This window comes from Cheilinus undulatus, linkage group 19, assembly GCF_018320785.1.
Source record: "Cheilinus undulatus linkage group 19, ASM1832078v1, whole genome shotgun sequence".
NCBI lineage: Eukaryota > Metazoa > Chordata > Actinopteri > Labriformes > Labridae > Cheilinus > Cheilinus undulatus.
In genome coordinates, this window is record NC_054883.1 from 25,359,494 (window position 1) to 25,380,677 (window position 21,184).

General features: G+C 38.8%; 2 protein-coding genes across 4 annotated transcripts in view; both read right to left on the minus strand.

The window, feature by feature from the left end:
- Positions 1-4,166: 4,166 nt before the first annotated feature.
- ropn1l (rhophilin associated tail protein 1-like) lies at positions 4,167-14,486 on the minus strand. The gene is made up of 6 exons (XM_041814532.1): positions 14,358-14,486; positions 13,526-13,658; positions 12,681-12,804; positions 10,553-10,714; positions 7,739-7,905; positions 4,167-4,292 (listed from the first exon to the last, which is right to left on the minus strand). Exons 2-6 carry the CDS (start codon positions 13,654-13,656, stop codon positions 4,175-4,177), a joined length of 702 nt encoding a protein of 233 aa, XP_041670466.1. The 5' UTR covers positions 13,657-13,658; positions 14,358-14,486; the 3' UTR covers positions 4,167-4,174.
- A 1,750-nt stretch (positions 14,487-16,236) lies between these two features.
- Positions 16,237-21,184, minus strand: part of nup58 (nucleoporin 58) — a 30,744-nt gene continuing 25,796 nt past the window's right edge. For all 3 annotated transcript variants that reach the window (XM_041814672.1, XM_041814674.1, XM_041814673.1), the window contains one exon: positions 16,237-19,740. In XM_041814672.1, the coding sequence (XP_041670606.1) occupies positions 19,571-19,740 (170 nt within the window). In that variant the 3' untranslated portion in view covers positions 16,237-19,570. The remainder of the gene's footprint in view (positions 19,741-21,184) is intronic.

Genomic DNA, 21,184 nt, shown 5'->3' on the forward strand with positions numbered 1-21,184 from the left:
AGCAACTCAGAGAAAAGTTCATTGAAAAGTATAAGTTACGAGATGGCTACAGAAACATTTCCAAGGCTCTGAACATCCCCCAGAGTTCAGTTAAATCCATCATCAAGAAATAAAAGGAATAGTAAATCTGCCTAGATCAGGCCTTACTCACAAACTGAGTGAGCAAGCAAGAGGGAGACTAGTGAGAGAAGACACCAGGACATCTCTGAAGGAGTTACAAGCTTCAGCGGCTAAGATCAGAGAGACTCTGCAGACAACAACTGTTGGCTGGGTTCTTCACCATTTAATGCTTTATGGGAGAGTGGCAAAGAGAAAGACACTGTTGAAGAAAACTCAGATTAAATCTGTACTAGAGTTCACCAAAAGGCTTTTAGGGAGACTCCATTGTCAAGTGGAAGAAAGTTCTTTGGTCTGATGAGACCAAAATGTTTTGCAGAAGCCAAAGACTGCACATCACCACAAACATACCATTCCCACTGTGAAGCACGGTGGTGGCAGCATCATGCTGTAGGGATGCTTCTTAGCGTCTGGCCCCGGAAGGCTTGTGAAGGTAGAGAGTAAAATGAATGTAGCAAAATGTAGGAAAATCCAGCAGGACAATCTTATTCAGTCTGCAAGAGAACTACAGCTTGGGAGAAGATTTGTTTTCCAGTAAGACAATGAGCCGAAGCATACAGAGAAAGCTACACAGAAATGGTTTAAAGACAGCAAGGTGAATGTTCTGGAGTGGCCGAGTCAAAGCCCAGACCTCAATCCAAAAGAAAAGTTGTGACTGAACTTAAAAAAAGCAGTTCATGCCTGATCCCTGTGCAACCTGACAGAGCTTGAGCAGTTTAGCAAAGAAGAATGGAGTAAAACTACAGAGTCCAGATGTTTGAGCCTGATTGAGACCTATCCACACAGACTCAGTGCTGTGATTGCAGCCAAAGGTGACTCCACTAAGGGGTTAAATATTCAAGCAGTCACTTATTTTACATTACATGTTTTTATTTAATTGATATTACTTTGTAGAAATCTGTTTTAACTTTGATATTAAAGATTTTTTTGTGTAAAATTGTTAGTTAAATAAGTCAAATTTATTGACCATTACTGATTTAAGAAAATTATTAAAAGGGTAAAACATCCAATGGGGTCAATACTTTTTACAGGCACTATATATCTATTACTACAACTGATATTATAAAATCAGCCAATTATATAGATTGTAAATAGCTGCAGAAATTTGCTTATCAGCCAGTGCCAATAAGCTAACCACTGTCGATATCAATATCATGCCAATAATATAGTCCACCCTGTCGTTGTAGTGGCTTTTCAATGGGGAAAGAAAAAAAAGTTGTTTTTAAACATAGTTTAAAGGCGGGAAATGAATCTCACTTCCCAATTATCTCCCTTTCTGACCTCACCTAACTGAGAAAAATGTCCATCCAAATTCCCTTTCCTGTATTTTAGTTTAGTAATCACAGCAGATTCAAATCAATGCTGAGGTTTTTCGCCATGGTATGTAACAAAGTTCAGGCATGAAGTTCATAGAGGGATCTGTGTGTTAAGCCGTGACAAAATTCCTTTTCTGCTGTGTCATACGGCCGGTGATCCTGCAGCTATCAGAGCTTCTATCTGTCCACCAATCCCCTCTGACTCGGTCATAGCTGCAATCCTGTCAGGGCTGAGCTTAAGAGTGTCTGGATGTGTGTTTGTGTGTACATCTATCTGTGCCTGCTCTGTAAAGTCTCTCTCATCCTGCCTCCAGCTCTGCTGGATGAAATTCTCACAAATAAGCCAACCAGATGTCAAAATGTACATACAATAGTGACATTGTGACCCCCCCCCCCCCCCCACCCCCACCACCACCACCACACCATATCACCCCAAAAACAATGCGGGGGTGCCATTAAGAATAATTATCATGATCTGGATTCATAAATATAAAATATGTTTGAATTTTCATGATTTGATCCATATCAGAAGAGAGCACCAGGAACAACCAATAAAAGCACGCAGGTTAGGATATTGCGTACTTTCACACAGCTCATGAACTTAAACACTTTACCATCCTCTCAGACAGGATTTCACCCACATTCTGTGTGGTAAAATCGTTACCGTAAACATCAGGCGTGTGGTCCCAAGGCCTGGCTGAGAAGCATAATATTATAAAACAGTTGACATTATCCTCATTAAAACTGGCCAAGATTTAAGAATTATCTAGTCTAGTGTGTCATCAGACTTAGGGAGGAAAATGACAATCTTTGCACGGGATTAGTATTACCAAGAGACCTCTGTTAAGACATCTGTGATTTTCATCCAGTGCAAATCAACCATGCTGATTTCCAAAGTAAAAACTCCAGGGCAAATTACTGACCATATTTCAGCTCACACAGAGGTCCAAAGGTAATAATAAACCTGTGTGAATCTGCATCTCTGAGGGTGACATATTGTGTTTTTTTTTTTTTTTAACAGTTTGTGCAGCTTTTTCTACAGCTTCATCTGAGCAATAAAATAATAGAGACAGCTAAGGGCATTATCAACAAAGTTTTGACACTGATTTTTTTCACAAAAAATCGTTTATCTATTCATTTAGCGCCCCATGCCCTATTGCACAGGATTAGTAATATCTGTGGACCTCTGTTCATTTGTAATGATCATCTGTGTTTTCGATCCTGTGCAAATTAACCATTTCAATTGTGTAGTAAAACTTCCAAGGCAAATTACCAACCATATCTCAGCACACACAGAGCTCCACAAGTAGTTCTAATCCCATATGAATCAGCATCTTTGTAGTTTTGGGTGGTAATTATGTGTTTTTCACTGTCTGTGCAGCTTTTTCTGCAGCTTTATCTGATCAATTAAATTATAAAGCCTGCTTAGGACATTGTTAAAGTTTTCACACTACTTTTGTTCACAAATGACTTTGTTTTGCTTAATTTACTCGTTTGAACTCTGCTTCCTAAACGTGTCCAAACCGTTGCTCTCTTCTTCCGCACAGCGTTTCTGCTCTGCCTCTTCTTAACATGTGCATGATCTTTTATCATTATTATTTAGTTCTGCACTTCATGCATAACACAATTTATGCCTTGAAATGTGTCCAATGATTAGGCTTCAACAGCTGATCTCCACGAGGCAGGTTGTTGTTCGAGTGCAATGATCCTAAATTGATAAAGTGCAGAAAAACGTCAACAGCATCCGCTCTGGTTAACTGTATGTGTAGAATACATTATGGCAATGTCACCTGCAAAATGTGATGTGCAGCACATTGCATTTTTGCTTGGAATTTAAAAAGAGAAATTTACTGTGTAGTTTTTATCTGCTGTCATGCAGCACCTCCATGTTTTCCTTCAGAAATATCAGTAAATTCAAGTAGATTATACACTTTACTTGTCCTGTGCAAATGCACCGCACCAAACACTGATGGTAATTGACAATCATGAGTTTACAGGTGATACTAGGCCCATGCAAATAGTGCTTTAGTCCATAGTTGAAGTCTTCCTCTTTGTTTCAGTCCAAATAACATACATTTTATGTTGTAAGTTCATTTGTAGTTGGACTAACACAATAATTTGACTTTCTCTAACATCATGTAAACATACTGTCTGGGTGACAGCTGATTTATGCATATCTTTGTTGTTTCCATTGGGATTCCTTGGCTCTGGGCGGGATTTTGTGCTTTCTCATTAATGTCATAAACCTGTCTGGGGGTGTGTTTGTACTTGCCTGTTTACAATAATTGCACGGGGGGAGTGAACAAAGCACACTGGGGTTTTTAGGTCTTTAACATGAGTCAAAGAATCACACTCTTTTGCCCTCAGAGCTTATCACCTTACCTCTCCTCTTTTTCTTCTGCTGGGCGAAATGAATCCACCCGCAGAGAGGCCAAACGAGGTGAAGCTGCAAGCTGATAGGTTGTGTGTATGATAAATGTACTCTGGCTAACCCAGACATAAGGGAACAGGCAATAAAAAGCATACACACACACACTCCATCTGAAAGTTTGTGGAAGGCAGCTTTGTGCTTCTCTTGCTGCTCATTAAAAAAAAGTCCAACCTGACTGAAAATAGCAGCCTCGTTTAGTCCGACAATGATGAATAATAACTCACCCAGCCTGATGCTAACAATTAATGGGACCAATTTCTAGTTAATGAACCAACAGCTGTGATTGAAAAGGCATTAGAAGGCCAATTTATTAATTGAACATGGTCGTTATGTTACTTCTTTTCCTTCCTTCCTCTGCTTTGCATGTCTCCTCTTTCTTCCTGCTGCAGTAGAAGGTGGAAACCTGAATCATGCCGTTCTGCTTGTTGCTGTCGGGCAAAGAAACCAGTGGATCAGTGCAACAGCTCTGCTCAGCAGCATAGGAATTTGAACCACAGAGAACATCACTATCTCACAACATCATGCTAGGCCGGGGGGGTGGCTTAACTCTGCAACTGTCAGTGCTTTTAAGCCTGCAAACATTGACTGGAAGGAATTTTGGGCCAAATGGAGCTAAAGCAGCGCTCATGATATCCTCTGTCAGCACAGCAGAGCTCATATAGGCAGCATTTCTGCAGCTTAATATTGTCCTGCATTTTTGAAGTAAAATTCTCCCTTCATAAAGTTAAGAAAGGCATGGTCTGTATAACAATTCCTCTAAAATCTGCTGATGAGGGTAAAATTTGCAGGTGCAACTCAAATAGAATATCATGGAAAAGATTATTTAAGTAATTCCATTCATAAAGTGAAACTGTCATATTTTCATGATCCATTATGCAAAGTGAACTATGTGACGGCTTTTATGTGTTAATCTTGGTAACAGCTTGAAGCTTATGAAAATAAAAAATACAGTATCTTAAAATTTGAGAATGCTGCAGAATACCAAATAAAAAACACTTATCATACAGAAATATTCCCTGCTAGAAATACATGTTCATTTATGCACTCAAATCTTGGTTGGGGGCTCCTTTAGCACAAATTGGGATCTGTGTCCACAGACAGTGCTTCCTCAGTTGTTGTTGCTATGCTACAGATGTTAATGTGCTTCCACAGGGTCTGTTTAAAACAGTTTTGTGTGCTTAATATTATCCTCTGTTCATTAAAATATCTCCAAGAAAACATAAAAAAAGGGATCCTCTCCTGGCGTTTCCTGCAGCTCTTGACTTTAAACTTAAACTTTAAAGATGAAATCAAGTCAGTGTCTGAGCTGCTACTGGGTTGTTATGAAGCCCAGGTTGCTCTGATAGCAACCATCAGCTCGCCAGGACTGTTGAGTCTGTTGTTGAGTACACTTTGAAATCAGACATTTTACTTCTAAATCAGTGCTTTTTAACCAGAGTAAGTGTACTTTTCCTTGAGTACAACAGTCATGTACTTTTCCACCTCTGCCTGGTAGACAGCTGCATGACTCTGGACTTAATAAAACATGATGGACCAACAGTAGCAAAAGACATGGAACCCCAAACAATCACTGATTCTGACTCAGCGTTCATTTTGGCAGCTATTTTTAATTTTAGTCTTAGTCTTAGTCTTTGGATAACATGTCTTTTAGTTTTAGTCACCTTTTAGTCTTTTCTACCCTTTTTAGTTTTAGTATAGTTTTAGTTGAAGAAAACTCAACATTTTAGTCTAGTTTAAGTAGATAAAAAGTCCTCACATTTTAGTCTTAACGTTTAGTTCAAGCATTTATTCTCTTGCCTAAATCTGGTACCAAATCATGGTACTGTGTTCTATGTACTCTGCCAAACCTGGGTTCCCTGCTTTTTAAAGCTGAGAGGCAGAATAGCAAAAAATAACACAGATTTTGAATGTCTGACAAAAACTACATTACATTTTAGTCTAGTTTTAGTCATCTTGACAAAAACTAAATTTACTTTTTGTCAGTTTTAGTTATCACAGATCTATTTTTGTTAGTCTAGTTTTTGACATGGAAAAAAAGGCTGTCGATGAACATTTTTAGTCATAGTTTTAAGTTTTAATCGATGAAATTAACACTGCTGTGACTCCACTTTTTGAAATTCTAGATTTAGAAATAAAAGACAAAACTGACTTTCACTTCGTAGAGGACGATGGACCATGAAGCCACATGACAAGAGCTAACACAGCCATATACCAGGCTGATTTTAGATTATAGAGCACTTTATGTTTCCTTGACCAAGCAAGTGCATGAGAGAACTTATTTTTTCTGCAGGTTGGCATTCCTGTTTTATAAATCCTGTCTTTATTGGTCTTATTTTATTTTCAGTTTTTCAAGGCACTTGATTCTTTATCATGAGCTGTAATCTGTGATCATCAAAATCAAAACAAAATAAAGTCTAAAATATTTAACCTTGTGTGTAATGACTCATTATTATAAGGAAGTTTCACTCCTAAATGAAATTAAATGAAATAATCATCTTTCCAGAATGTTCTAATATTTGGAACCACACCTGTATAGAAGATATGATGGTATATACTTTGACCTAATCAAACTCTTGGTGACTTGTTATTTAGGGTCAGCATACATAGGATTATATTAGGCTGTGATTTTATATATCAAAATCAAACTGAAAAAAGACACTTTATAGATATCATGGCTTTGGTGACTGACGCAAAAATAAAAGAGTAATCTCTATGGTGGCCCAGAGGTCAAAAGTAGAAAATGGTTTCCTTTAATTAAAAAAAAAAATAAAAAATTTCATGATTCACATTTTTGTCCAAAAAAGGACCAAAAACCTTCAATGAATGTCTAAACCATTTTGTGACATCTTCAATAAATGAATGAATGAATGAATGAAAAAATAAATAATGAAACATGACTTCATTAAATGTTTTCCGACATGGAATGTTTTCTGTGTTGCAATAAGCATTTCTGAATTTAATGAATTTTTTTTGGCATATCATGAAATACAGTGTATAGCGTAAGTTCAGGCAGGCCACTTAGTCAAGCGCTGCTATATTACTAAAATCAGCTTATCTCACATAAGCCCTCATCAGCTGACGAAAGGCTGATACACTCATAGCACTATATCGGCTAATTGCACTCACGCTGCCATATTTAAACAGCTCTAGCCTGGCTGTGCTTTGCTGCTCTCTCTGCAAGCTGCTTTTTGCAACCTTCCTCCACCCCAGGTCCTCCTCTATGCCATATCTGACTTATTAAGTGTCATTCTGTTGTCATTGACGTCTGCTGTCTGCTCTGCTCTGGGTTTATTGCTGCTCCTATCTCTGCCTCAGGCGTTCCTTGTTGGCACAGGAAGAACAGGGATGTGTGCTGTTCCTGCTTAATGCCTTCTATATAGGATATGTAGGTAGCAGATGACAGTGGACAGAAGCATACACAGGGATGAGAGCGTGGAGGCGAGACATGCAGGAAAGTAGCGAGAGACCAGACTTGAACCTGGGCTGCCTGTTTACATGCATTATGGCCTTAGCACTAGGTCCACTCCGCTCCTTTAAGTGATTTTTGAATTTTTTGCTTTTTTTGCATGTTGTTGAAGATTTTTGCTTTTCTGTGATGTTTGTTTTTTTGCATTATTTTAACATTCTGTGAAATATTTTGTCATTGCCCTCAAGGCCACCATAAATCTGAAAGATCTGACTGTGGATAAATATGAGGAGAACTTTCTAAAATATAAAATGCTGTTATATGAGAGATCTTGGTAACATCTCTATTGTAAATGCTCAGAAACTGACTAAATTCCCACCCACCCTACTGCTTATTCCAGTGAGAAGTATTGAGACAGGCTTCAATGCATTCTGACAGCTATAACACACACAAACAAATGGCACTTACGCTTCAGCCTGCAGGCTACTGAGGAACTGGTCGTGTGCCAGATCTCCGTCCTCATGTGTCAGGTAGGTGTAGAGCTTGGTGAAGGTGGTGAAAGGAATCCTTGCAGGACCACCCTCCTCATCCTCTGTAAGGATCTCACAGGCAAACTTCAGAGATCTCTTGAGGGTCTGAGAAGTTTAGAGAGAGGCAGGCAGTGTTTTTCTTTTTAAAGAGACACTAAAGTACATAAAAGCAGTCATTCAGCAATCAAGGACATTTGGGCATCAATAGCAGACACTGCAGATACACTTCATGTGCATACACTTGTTCACAGTTACAAAACAGCCCAACAGATGTACATAGTTCATGACTGCCCCCATGTGGTTAACACGATGTAAAGCCTCATTTGGAACAGCATCAGATCCAAACTACTAACACTGGGCCTCATTCACCAACTGGTCTTAAGAGGAAATTTGTTCTGAACCCGTCTCACACAATTTTAAGATGATTTAGACCTTCAGCAAAGTATTTTAAGGTGTGACTTTTTTTCAGCTAAGGGCAAAATCGCAGAACACTAGAGAGCACGATTAGGCACATATGAGTGCTGATATCCATGCGTTGATCTATCCATGCATGCATGCATGCATCCATCCATCCATCCATCCATGCATCCATCCATCCATCAGTGCATCCATCCATCCATCCATGCATGCACACATCCATTCATCCATCCATCCATTTTTTTCTTCATAGATTTCACAGTTTCATTTAGTATATATTCTTTCCTGATTGCACTGTGATATTCACAACACAAGTGTATTTGGCCACAACTGTTACTTATTGAATTCAGGTGTTTCAATCAGACCCGTTGCCACAGGTATACAAAATCAAGCACAGCCTCCGTTTGTAAATATTTTTATACAAAATGAGTCATTATTATAAACCCAAGTGTGGTACGTGATTGATACCACCTTTGCACTAAGACAGGCTGTGAAGTTTCATCCCTGCTGGATATTCTACAGTCAACTGTAAGAAATATTACTAGAAAAAGGAAGAGTTTAGGAACAACAGCAACTCAGCCACAAAGCGAAACACCATGTAAAAATCTCAGAGCAGGTCCACAGCTGCTATGGTGCATGGTGGGTATAAGTCTCCAAGTCTCTGCAGATTCCAGAGCTGAAGAGTTCTGAACTTCCACTGGCATTAATGTAAACACTAAAACTGTGCAGCAGGAGCTTTATGAATGGGTTTTCATGGCCGAGCAGCTGCATGCAAGCCTCAGATCACCAAATCCAATGCCAAGTGTCAGATGGAGTGGTGTAAAGCACACTGACAATGGACTGTGAAGCAGTGGAAACATGTTCTGTGGAGTGACCAATCACACTTCTCTGTTTGGCAGTCAGATGGGTGAGTCTGGGTTGGGTGCTGGCAGAACATTAACTGCATGACTGCACTGTGCCAACTGTGAGGTTTGGTGAAGGAAGGATAATGGTATGGGGCTGTTTTTGGGCTACACCCCTTATCTCCAGTGAAGGCCAATCCTAATGCTTCAGCATACCAAGACATTTTGGACAATGCTATGCTAACTTTTTGGCAACAGTTTTGGGGAAGGCCCGTTTCTCGACCAACATGACTGTGCCTCAATGCACAAAGAAGGATTATAAAGACATGGTTTGATGAGGTCATGTGGAAGAACTTGACTGGCCATCACAGAGCCCTGACCTCAACCCCATCCAGCACCTTTGGGATGAACTGGAGCAGAGATTGTGAGCCAGGCCTTCCGGTCCAACATCAGTGACTGACCTCATAAATGCTCTACAGAATGAATGGGAACACAGAAATAGTCCAAAATCTTGCGGAAAGCCTTCCAAGAAGAGTGGAATCTGTTCTGGCTGCAAAAGGGGGCAACTCCATCTTAAAGTACATGGATTTGAATACAATATCATTACAGTCCCTACTGGTTGGTCAGGAGGCCAAATACTTTTGTCTATATAGCATATCCGTCTATTTGGTCTTCTCTACTGACGCCAGTAAATACATCATAAAATCAGCCTCTTTGAGTTTGATTTAAAAAAGCACTACATCCACTTTTGAACTCCTTCAGTATTTCTAATTTGGCATCCATTGCATGATTGTTTGAATGTTTTTATTTAGTGTATCTTACAACATCTCTCTCCTTATTTTTCTGATCCTGTTTAACTTCTGTGTTTGCACATGACCCTAAAGTATCATGCCTATAGTATAAGTTCATTTAAAAGTGTCTTTCTATGCTAATTAGGAAAAACATGCACAAGCTTCCAGCTTACAATGAATTGGCATTCATTAATTTAAGAATTCCTGTGCTGATAATTCCATTATTTAAGGACATATGATGAATCTGACACTTAGAGCCTTTCTTTAGAACAAATTAAAGAAAAATCCTACGAGCATACTGGTGAATCAGACCAAGTGAGTATCCCATGTTAATGCTAAGCTTTGTTTGCTTTTGAGGATTTTAAGTCATCATTCAACTACAAAAGTTATCCACGCTCACAGAAGTTCTCCTTAATCTGGATCTTCTGCTCTATCTGTCACTACGAAGCAACATCATTGGTTCAATAGCATTTCCAGGTTTTAAGCAGTCAGAGGAGAATTTATCCCGTCAGAGCCTGTGGAAAGTGCTGGAAGTCTGGATCACTAAATTCTTCTAAATACAAGACGACGAGACAGGTGAACATAAAAGGCTTTTCATGAATATCTCACACAGTGCTAGGCCTAACCGTAGGTTTTTAAAACTCTGGGGAAGTAGTATGAAGCGGGGTTAGCATTTTTATCTGGCATTATGTAATATCTTACCCCTCCAAGAGCACTGCAGCCCAGGGCAAAAAACTTCATCCAGTTGATGTGTGAATCAAAGCGCCCGAGCAACAGCAGGGCCTCAAGCTGATCCATGGGCAGACACAGACCCTTCCATCTCTTCTGGAGCTCCTCTTTGCTGCACGTTTCCTCATGGGACAGCTGAGGTTGGGTGGGGGTGCAAAGAGAGGGTAGTGGAAAAACAGTTTGATGATTTTTGTGCTAAAAAAATCAATTGAGGAAATTATTATTTGTCACAATCAAAAGCAGCATGTGAAATCAGGCAGTCATGAATATTTATAATCTGATCAGCAGGGTTACCTTGATTTAAAGTTCATACATGGGAAACATTTTTGAAATACTCAGCAAAGATAAGAAGAACTGACTGATATGTAGGCAACACCTCGCTGTATGTTTAAAACAACAATAAATGTTTGATCTGTTATCATATAATTGGCAGCCAAAAGCAAAAGTTAAAGACACAAAATGAAGAACTGCAATATCACTATGACTATCAGAACAAAAGAGGGAGAGCAGCATGCTCACAAGGTAAAGGTAGCTGGTTTTTAATGCCACATTAATTTTTCAATTCTTTTAATGAATACAATGCACCACCATGCAGGTGGATGCCTGAGGTGTGATGAAATAGGTTTATGATATTATACAATTTTAATGCTCCACATGGGGAGACGGCATTATTGCTCTGTGCAGACGCACACATGATGAAAATGAACATAAGCAAATGAGGTTATAAAATTTAATGCAACTCATAATTACATTCACAGAGCAGCTGATATATGGAAGAGTTTTCAACCTTAACACAGAACTTCAATGTGGTAGTGTGATGACTTTAAACACTGAGAATGTAGTTACTCCCATTTTCACAGAGTGCCACAGTCGCCCTGCTTTCAGCACAATGCAACCTTGACAGTGGGGCACAGATCACTCTCAAGGAGTGTACGGTTTCAGGGAAATACATACTAGCCTTTAGCGAAGACATGTTAGCCCATCTCAGTACTGTTTGATACAATAGAGAACAACTGCTATCTGGTTGCACTATTGTCTGGCAAGTAGGCATTATAACTAACCTGATACGCCCATAGACTGTTTCATATATCCATTGTAGGGATCAGCGGTGGACTTTACCATGAGGCAAAGACAGGCAATTGCCTGGGGGGCCGGACTTCATGGGGGCCCATTAACACACGCAAACTTAATCCTCCGTATGGTTGGCTTGACATTGCACAGTGTACGGCCGGTTTAAGGCATATAATGTGCAACTCTAGAAGTCTAGTGACAGTGCATCAGGGTTTGTTTTTCTAAATTCTATGTTATATACTATATTAACCTATTGTTTTTTGCACTTGTACTAAATAAATGTTGTTGTTGGGAGTATATGGATTATGATTTGCAATACATATATTGTTGCTTATTTAAACTATTTCTTCTCCAATAGATTCATTCATAATTTTATCAATGACTAGTTGAAGACTTTTATCACATGGGGGGCAAGAAGTGATTTCTGCATAGAGAAACTCTATCAAACAGGCCATGTTTGAGCTGTTTACAACGATGCCAAGCATTCAGAGTTGTTTACATATTAACATTCTTAATACTTGAGCTACTTTTGTGTCCTGAAAGTGGTAAATATTCTTCACAAAATTGTTTTTCAAAAGTTTAAAAATGTTAGAAAAACACTAGCAGGCAGGGATTAAAAAAGTCTATGTCTAAAGCTGGATGAGCTGCTTGCGTATGGTCAGTTTCCACAAAGTGGTCTAGCTTAGCTCAATCCAGTATTGCCATATTTTAGCACATTAAAGTCTGATGTTTGTCTCACGAACCTCCAGTCTCCAGTTGTTGTGATGGAAAATCTGCCATTTTTTAGAGATCCAGATCATTTGGCTCAGCTCAGTGGAGCTGGTTGTTTGGCTTGCAAATGGGTATTCATTTGGTACCAGTTTGGCTTTTTAAAAGTGGGCTGAATAACGACAAAGAATGGAGGAAAGGAAACTGGCACTCAGGTGCACATTGGCGACCCACTGAAAACAGCTCTATGGCCCACTTTTAGGTTCTGGCCCACAAGTTAAAAACCACTGTCTTGAGGTGTAGTGTTGCTTTATTTAAGTACCTGTTTATGCAGAGTCTTTAGCAGACCTGGAGTCAGTCCTGTGTCCGTCTTTTGGGTAGCAACATTCATCTCCAGCCTGTCCTTAACAGGCAGAGGCTCTCCTTTGGACAGGGCATCAAAATATCTAAAAGAGGACACACATATATTCTTAAACTGCGCTTTTCATTCATTGCCTCTGCTTTCAAAGCATGCCATTCAAATGTAGAGATAAAGGCAGGCTATGCAGAGGTATAACTCAGCTTTAGTCAAAGCTCAGCTCTCATGAGTACTACCGGTTGAATAAATCATTGTGTGTTTTAGTTGTCTGAAGTTTAATGAAATGCTATCACACTAAAGGGAATGCTGTGGCTTATCTGACTTCACAGTTAGAATATTTAAATGTAGAAGCAGCATGACTCTCAGCATCCCTGAAAGGTAACAGCCTGGTGTTAATCTAATAGCATATAAACATCTTGTAACCCAGAAGACATTTGAAATGTGTTTCTCTCCTCATATGGCTCACTTTTTTATCTGTTGCAGTAACCTCACCAATAAAATAGCAGATGGTATGACAGCCCTCAGCGAAACCAAATATTCTTAATGTATTAATTTAAATCAAGTGCTCTTTCTGTGTTTGTTAAGTCAGATAGTTTAACTGCTGCTACATCGTGGGAGCCCCTGGGATCCAATTATAGTCCGTAAAGCAAAGATGACAGATAAGCAGGTGAAGGGGCCTGCATTATCATATCCTTATGCTAACAGAGATAGTGATCTGAGTTTTGTTGAAGAGATCAAGGCTGAAAAGAAACACAAACATGTGTATCCTCTAACCCCTGTATAAACCACAGCAGAGCACTCAGACTTACGCTGCAGACCACTGCAGAACATCCTTTGGCTGTGTGCGTATGGCTGCCTTGGTGAAGTGTTTGAGGATGGCAGGCAGCTCAGGAGGGATGTTAATTTGCTGGGCGCAGTACATGGTGTCTGGAAGAGGCATGGCTGTGATATAAAACGCCGCAGGTTAGTCCAATTAGCAGATGGAACTTTGCAGATAGCTGATCTCAAAGAAAATAAAAAGTAATATCTCCAACTATTTAGTGATCAAAAAAAAAAACAAAAAAAAAAAAACATTAGCATTAAAATGAGACACTAACAAAGACATGTGGTGGTAGCTTTTTAAATTCGTGTCCTCAAATCAACAACAACCAAAACTGATTATAAATATTTTGAATAGAGATTATAGGTGCTCGTTTTACAATTATAATTATGAAACTAAACACTAAGGAAGCCCCTATGTTCCTGAAACTGTCTTAAGCCACATTTAATATAATATTTTTATATGGTGTTAAATGAATAGCTGCTCAATTCTAAAAAATAGGAAACAAACCCAAAGACACCAAAGTGGATAAAAATCGGTCTATTTTTAATAGGACAAACGGATGTAAAGAATGGCCAGAAAGATTTTTAACGTTGACACAGAGTGATTTTTTTGTGTAAGAGTTATAGAAATTAAAATAACAGGTAAACGTATCAAACGTATATAAATAGCCGTAAAAACGTGTATAATGTACCGTTAATGTCACCAAAGTCTCACTGTAGCTAGCTACAAACTATAAAACGAGAGATATAGTTATTTTGCGGTTACTATATTACATATTAACATAAAAAATATTAAACACGTTAAAACGGTATGATTACCTGAACAGCTGAATAAATACTGAAGACAAAACCCGTGGAAACTGGATCAGAACCTGAACTTTTAACGGGGCTGTAACTTGATATCTGTTACTTCTGTGTAATGCATCATCGTCGCACAGCAACGGCGTTCTTCTTCTTTTGTTTTGAAGTGCACCGCAGGAAGAACAATATCACCCCCATGTGGTTGGGATGAGCAAAGGGTAAAAAAGTTACAACCTTTAACCTTAAAAACATGCATCCGTTTACATTTTTACGTTAATAATGAACACAATACATCCAAACACTCACAAACAAGAGTTGTTACTTTAAGACACAAAGAAATCCTCTTTATTTCACCTGAACAAAATCTCATTACTAAATCAATGTTTTCAACCCTATTTCACTGATTGGATTTAATCTAGTTTTACCATGCTCCCTCAATTGTTTCATGTTTCTTTGTTGATATTGACTCTGCCATATTCATGACTAAGGCCCCCCATTAGGGGAATAAAGGGGGAAGCTTTCTGGGGTCCAGCCAAACTGGGGGCCCATAAGGATCAGGAAAATTATGGGCCATTGTAATGTTAACCTGTGACAACCATATTTTATATTGACCCTGAATAATAACCACACTTATGAAAGCAACAAAAGAAACTCATTATGGCCTTTTTCAAATGTAAACCCTTAAAACAGAATGACCTTTTTTTTTATATATAATTTTAACAGATGGGGTCACTGAGCTAAACCATTAGGAAAATAAGGTCAGACTTCAGAGATAAGCCATGTGTAAATAAATGTCAGGATACCAGAGAATCAAGTAGAAGGAATTGAAATAATGTAGAGAGGGAAGATTATTTTTTTCATTAAAGGGGTTAAAAGAGACAAATATTGGGATAACAGTGGCTAAATGGGCTGAGAAAGGCATAAGAGAGTTAAAATTATGAAAAACTGTTAAATTGGTGAAACAGGGGTTAAAAAAGACAAAATAGGACAGCAGTGGCAAATCTTGGGTAAAAATGCGAAGAGGGGATAAATAGGTGAGAAATGTAGGGAGAAGCTGTAAAAATGGCAAAAATTGGTTAAAAGAGACAAAAATAAGATAACAGTGGCAAAAAATGGCAACAGTTAAAATGGGAAAAAGGTAAAAAGTTAAAATGGGAGGAAATTTCCTTAAAAAATGGCAAGAATGGATTAAAAGAGAAATATGGGATAACGGTAGCAACAAATGTGTAAGGAAGGCTAAAAGGGGTTAAAATCAGTTGAGAAAATGGTGAAAATCTGTTAAAATGTAGCAAAAAAAGGGGTTTAAACTGAACAAAAATATGGGATAACAGCAACAAAACAGCAACAGTGGGAAAAAATGGGCTAAGAAAGGCAAAACAGGATTGAGATGGATGGAAAAGCTGGCGAAAAGCTGTTAAAAATGGGTTGTTTCAGTATTTCGATATGTCTTTAGGGAGCTCCCCAACAACTTGACATGAAGATTGTTAAGAGCTTTTTATGGGGCTTGAACCTTACTGTTGGGACCAGGGATCCTCCCTAGGGACTTTTTGGATAATCAAAATGTATTTTGATGCTACTTTATTCATATTAGGATCCTTATTTACATTCAAAATATAGGCCTTAATCATTCAGAGTAATTATAGATGTAAAACTGATATACATCTATAATGACCAGGTCTTGCAGCCCCAGCCAGCCAATTGCTTTCTTAACCTGATAGTAAAACTGCCCATACATATAGACTAGAAAAGCAACATTCTTATGATTTGGATGAAGGTAAAAAAGTTTGTTGCATAAAAATATCCTACCTAATAAATCTAGTGTCTAAATTTGGGTGACACACATTCAGAAAACAAGACAGGTCCAATTCTATATGAGCACATATTTATTGAAGTGATGCTACAAACAGGCAAAATGTCATATTGAAGATTTTTTATTAAACAGCATCTGGAAAATACAGGTTTACATAGACTGTGATTAGAAAACAATAGTAAAACAGCCAGTATTTGGTAACCAAACCAACATGGACAGTTAAAAAAAAAGCAGAATAACCCCCAACCACGACCTATGCTCAGAACAAGTCAGCAACAATGACAGACCAGAGCGACAATTTCATACTTGTGCAATAAGCACACATGCACATTCAAACAACCACTGTCAGCCCATATACACTGGCAAGTGCAAAAATAAAGTAGTACATGTAGACTCTGGGATTAGAGGGGGGAATCTGTTTGTGAAGTCCCTCCAAATTATTGAATGGAAGCCCTGTTGCACCAACAGCTCCGTTTCCTTTCCCAAGGTCTCACAGCGGGACAAATATAACAAAAATAAGTAAAAATTAAAGAATGACAAGGATGGACTCTAGCAAAAACAACACAGGTAATGTGGACTAGATGACTGACTATCTCACAATGCGAGCCCCCTATTACCCCTCCCGAATGTCTGGTTATTCTTAACTTCATACAAAAATAAAACTGTGCTTCCCCAAAAACCCACCCTGGACACTCTCCTGTGGCTAATAAACTAGCTGATAATGCCTCCCACTGACTCTGCAGAGGCTACAACGCTGATATAAACCAGCTATGGATGAATCCAGTGGGACGGAGGCTGCCGTTACCGCGGTGGCGTCTCAATATAACATTTATGTGTTTGGATGAAGAAGTGAGCACTTTTCTTCCTCTGACATGACTTTCTATGTGACTGTCTTTGACAGTGGCCTAAACTGGTGGGTCGGGACCCCAAAGTGGATCATGAAGTAGGAAAAAGTTTGCAGCATAAAGTGTGTGATGTATAAAAGCCCTAAGTGGACTAATACAATATTTATACTTTTTTCTCATGTTTTCACAAGATGACGGACACATTTCAGTCTTTTTCTCAAGAAAAATTTCAACTTATTTATCTAATTTTCCTGGATAACAAAGCTGGTTTTCCCAAAATAATTGGGAAATTCCTTGAGAAATTCCCAAATGTCTTGGGAAAAAAAAAAATTGAGAAAAGTAAAATGTGTGCATACTTGTCCTTCTTGAGTGACAGGCTTTTTTATACATACTTCTTTTGTCCTGTCTCTTTTGTTCTAGTAATGCTCCAAACTTTAACATTTTTCATGCCAGATGAGAAGCACTGATGTAAAGGACACTATGAAGAAGTTGTGGAGATCTCAGTTGTTCCAGCAGCTGTGAAAGACTTTGACATCAGAAAAAAACAGGAAGTGCACAGCACCAACTGACTATCCAGTCCTCCTGTATGAGTGGTTACGACACAGATTCAATGAGAGGTTCTTCACACAATCATCAACAACAGGATCAGTAATTTGACCTCTGATTGAACTCTTATGGCATTTATCATTAATTTCCTAGAGATTCACAAAATAATCTTGTAGCATTCTTCTAGTCACTAGTGAGCTGAATCATGTAGAGCTGCTGGTGGTCTCCACTGACTGAAAACATGAGCAAAAAACAGAAACATGTGTGTAATGAACATTTATAAAAATGTATTCACCAAAGCTGCCAGTCTGCCTAGACTTGTATATTTTTATTGAGCTAACTATCAACTAGATCAGGGATCACTAATTATGTTTGTTTTAGGCCATTGTTTTTCCAGGCTGACATTGAGAAGGCTGGACCACCAAATTAGCTCAAATAAATATACATTTTATTCTATTCTAATGTTTTATTTTCCATTGAAATGCACCTTATTGTTGGTCTCTAGCAGTGAGTTTAGGCCTATACTGAAGCCAGCCACAAGAGGGCGGTTGAGATATTTGAGCAACTTATTTCTGGGGCTGTCATGTTCATCACTGAGTTAAAAATGTCACATCCTGATTGGTGCAGCACACAGATCTTTGTTTTTATATCAAGTCAAGGAAAAAACACTCTCAAAGCAACTAAAATTGTAAGTTGACACAGAAACGGGCAGCTTTAATCAAGAAAGGACGGATGAGTATGAATTTATCATGCATCTTATTTACTAGTAAAGGCTGTAAAGTGGATTTTTGACTGATTGAACATTAAGTCAATGCAGGAAAACGGTGTTTTAATCAAACTTATTTTGGGGTTCCTTTAACAGCTGTAGGGATTTTTAAAAAGCAAAAGATACTGTGTACACTCTTTTTTAAATCCAGAAAATGTGTAGGAAAATCAGGATGTGACATACTTTACCTAAACCCAGCGATAAACAACACGACAGCCGAAGAAATGTGTGGCTAAATATCTTAATCCCCTCCTTGTGGCTGGGGTTAGTATGGGCCTAAATTCACTGCTAAAGACATAAATAAGATGCATTTCAAAGGAAATTATAACATTTATATAGATTAAAATATGTTTTTATTTGAGCTCAATTGATGGTCCAGCCCCCACAATGTCTGCCAAGAAAAAAAGCTGGCCTGTGTATGAATGTAGCTGGGGATCCCAGCCTAAGGTACCTTTATCAGCAGCTGTCTGACTTTTAACCATGCTGCTACACAGTCACAGTCAGTCGATGCTGAGCTGACACCACAGTTATGGCAGCCACCGCTACATGGCAGCTGCTGGATTCATCCATAGCTTTCCCTTTACTGTATCTTACCCTTCCCCTAAATGAGACTCAAGCAAAGTCGTTATTCTGAGAGGCTTTCAAGTGCGACTGAGAGAGCGTGTGTAGCACAATGGATCCATCCTCAGAGTGCAATAACGCATCACTCTTGTACAATATTCAGATTGAGGAATTCCTGACAGATAACTGAACTTTCTATGATTTACTCCGCTCTTGACATGGCTGGCAATCCCAAAAGCACTGCAGAGCTACAGATGACAGTGAGCAGGTGATGTTTGGAGTCAGAATCGTACTTAAAAGAATGGTAACACCTGACTGAACCCAGGTGACCTCATTTAATCGAATAAATTGATCTGCAGCCAACTTCTGTCACACATAATACAGTTTAAGTTTGTGGCCATGTGGACTTAAATTAATCAGCATTAAATCAGCGTCAAACAGCAGATGGGACAGACCAACGCATGGAAGGAAGATATGGCTTGCTTGTCAGAAGGATTTTATTTTTCTAAATCATTATAAATGATTTCAAAAGTTTTGCCTCTATATCATGGTGCATTCAAATATCCTTAATGATCGCAATAATTTACTTTCTTTCCTTCTTTCCCATTCTGCATTTGAATCACAATAGCGCTTGTATGCTTTTGGGAGAGCAGGCCTTACCAGCTACAAACACAAAGCCAGTCAGGTGGTCAGTTGGAGAGTTCTATCTCTTGCCCCTTTTATTACCAGCAGGGGGTTTCTTGAGTTGAAGAAGAGGTGCTCCCGCTCCGAAGCCTGCAGCCGGCTGGTTTGACACGCCAAAAGTCAGGCCTGCTGAGGGGTTGAGGCCAGGGTTACTGAAGTTAAAGCCTGAGCTGCTGCTGCTACCAAAACCTAAAACAGAACGAGGACTGTTTAAGATTTAACATAGAAAACACAATTAATGATGAAAGACAGTTAAAGGAAAAAGATGTAAACAGTTTCCATATGATATAAAGATTCGAGCCCATGCTAAGCTATGGACAGACTTCTTTTTCCTAGTGTAAGCCCGATATGGTGTGTTGTCCTAAAAGGATGACAAGACTTTGCTGGCATGCTGACATAGTCGTACTGCACTGAAGAGAGGAAATCAGAAAAATGTAACGTATTGGCTTAAATATGACATACCAGAAAAGATAGGGCCATCTTAAATCAAGGGTCTGCCCTTTTAAAAGAAAATGTCTGGACCAAAGATGAAGCTGTTTAATTATATAGGAAGTGTATCACTCATGACAGAGGCTGTCACCTACAGCTGCAGTGCCAAGGGGAGACAGTGATCATCTGGAATTATAATGCCAGTTTAAATGCAGCATTTCATGCAAGCTACATTATCCTCTAAGATCAATAAACAGTTGAGGATTCACACTGGCATTCCACCCTTTGGAGACAGGCTCAGATGGCAAGCTTAAGATTTAAACTCAAGCTGCCTTTACATTGTACACAGATGTGACGTGAGGTTTAACCCTTGAGATTTGAGTGGGCACATCGTACCCCAAAATATTATGAATATACTGTATGTGTTAATTTTTTCCTAAATAGTCTATATTGTTGGCAGTCAATCTGATTTATCATTCCTCAACAGTCATATTGTAGTCTGGATTTTATTCAATGGAATTACCAATGATGATAATGTTTTTTTTTTTTTTTTTTTTTTTTTACAAATTATTTTCTTGTGTTTCAAATACATGGGCCAGATGTGGCCATCGAACAGGCTGGGTGGATCTGGCACTGTGTACTTCCTAGAGCATTAACAGAGTTTTAAAACACTCACTAGTTTCTAAAGGACTGAAAACAGAAATCTATAGCAATTCCTTAATTAGGAGGTAAGAAATACAGCTTTACACACATCAGCAAGCCTCTGGAGGATCCTGCATCCAGAGGTTCTTGGGACTCCAGAGGTACCAGCAGCTTCAAATATCTGCTTGCTACTTATCAGTGGATTTTCCACAGCTACTCTCTTAATACAATGAAGTTGCCTTGCAGAAATTTTCCTTAATACGCCTTTATCTGAACGAACCTGTCTTCTCTCGGAACCACACACAAATCTTTTCACAGTTTCAAGGTCTCTTTTCATTTTCCAGAAATATCCAGTGTTTTCACACCTTTAGCAGGATACTGCACTATTTCATGCTTTTCATCTGCAGAAAGATTTTTTTTTCCCCATATTGCATGAAACCTGTGTCTTTCTTAATAATGTGGAATCACCTCCTTAAGTAGTTTCACTTTAATTAGGCTCACCTGGCAATTTAATGACCAAACCTGTCTGAGATTGATGTCAGTGATGGAAACTGACAGAAGC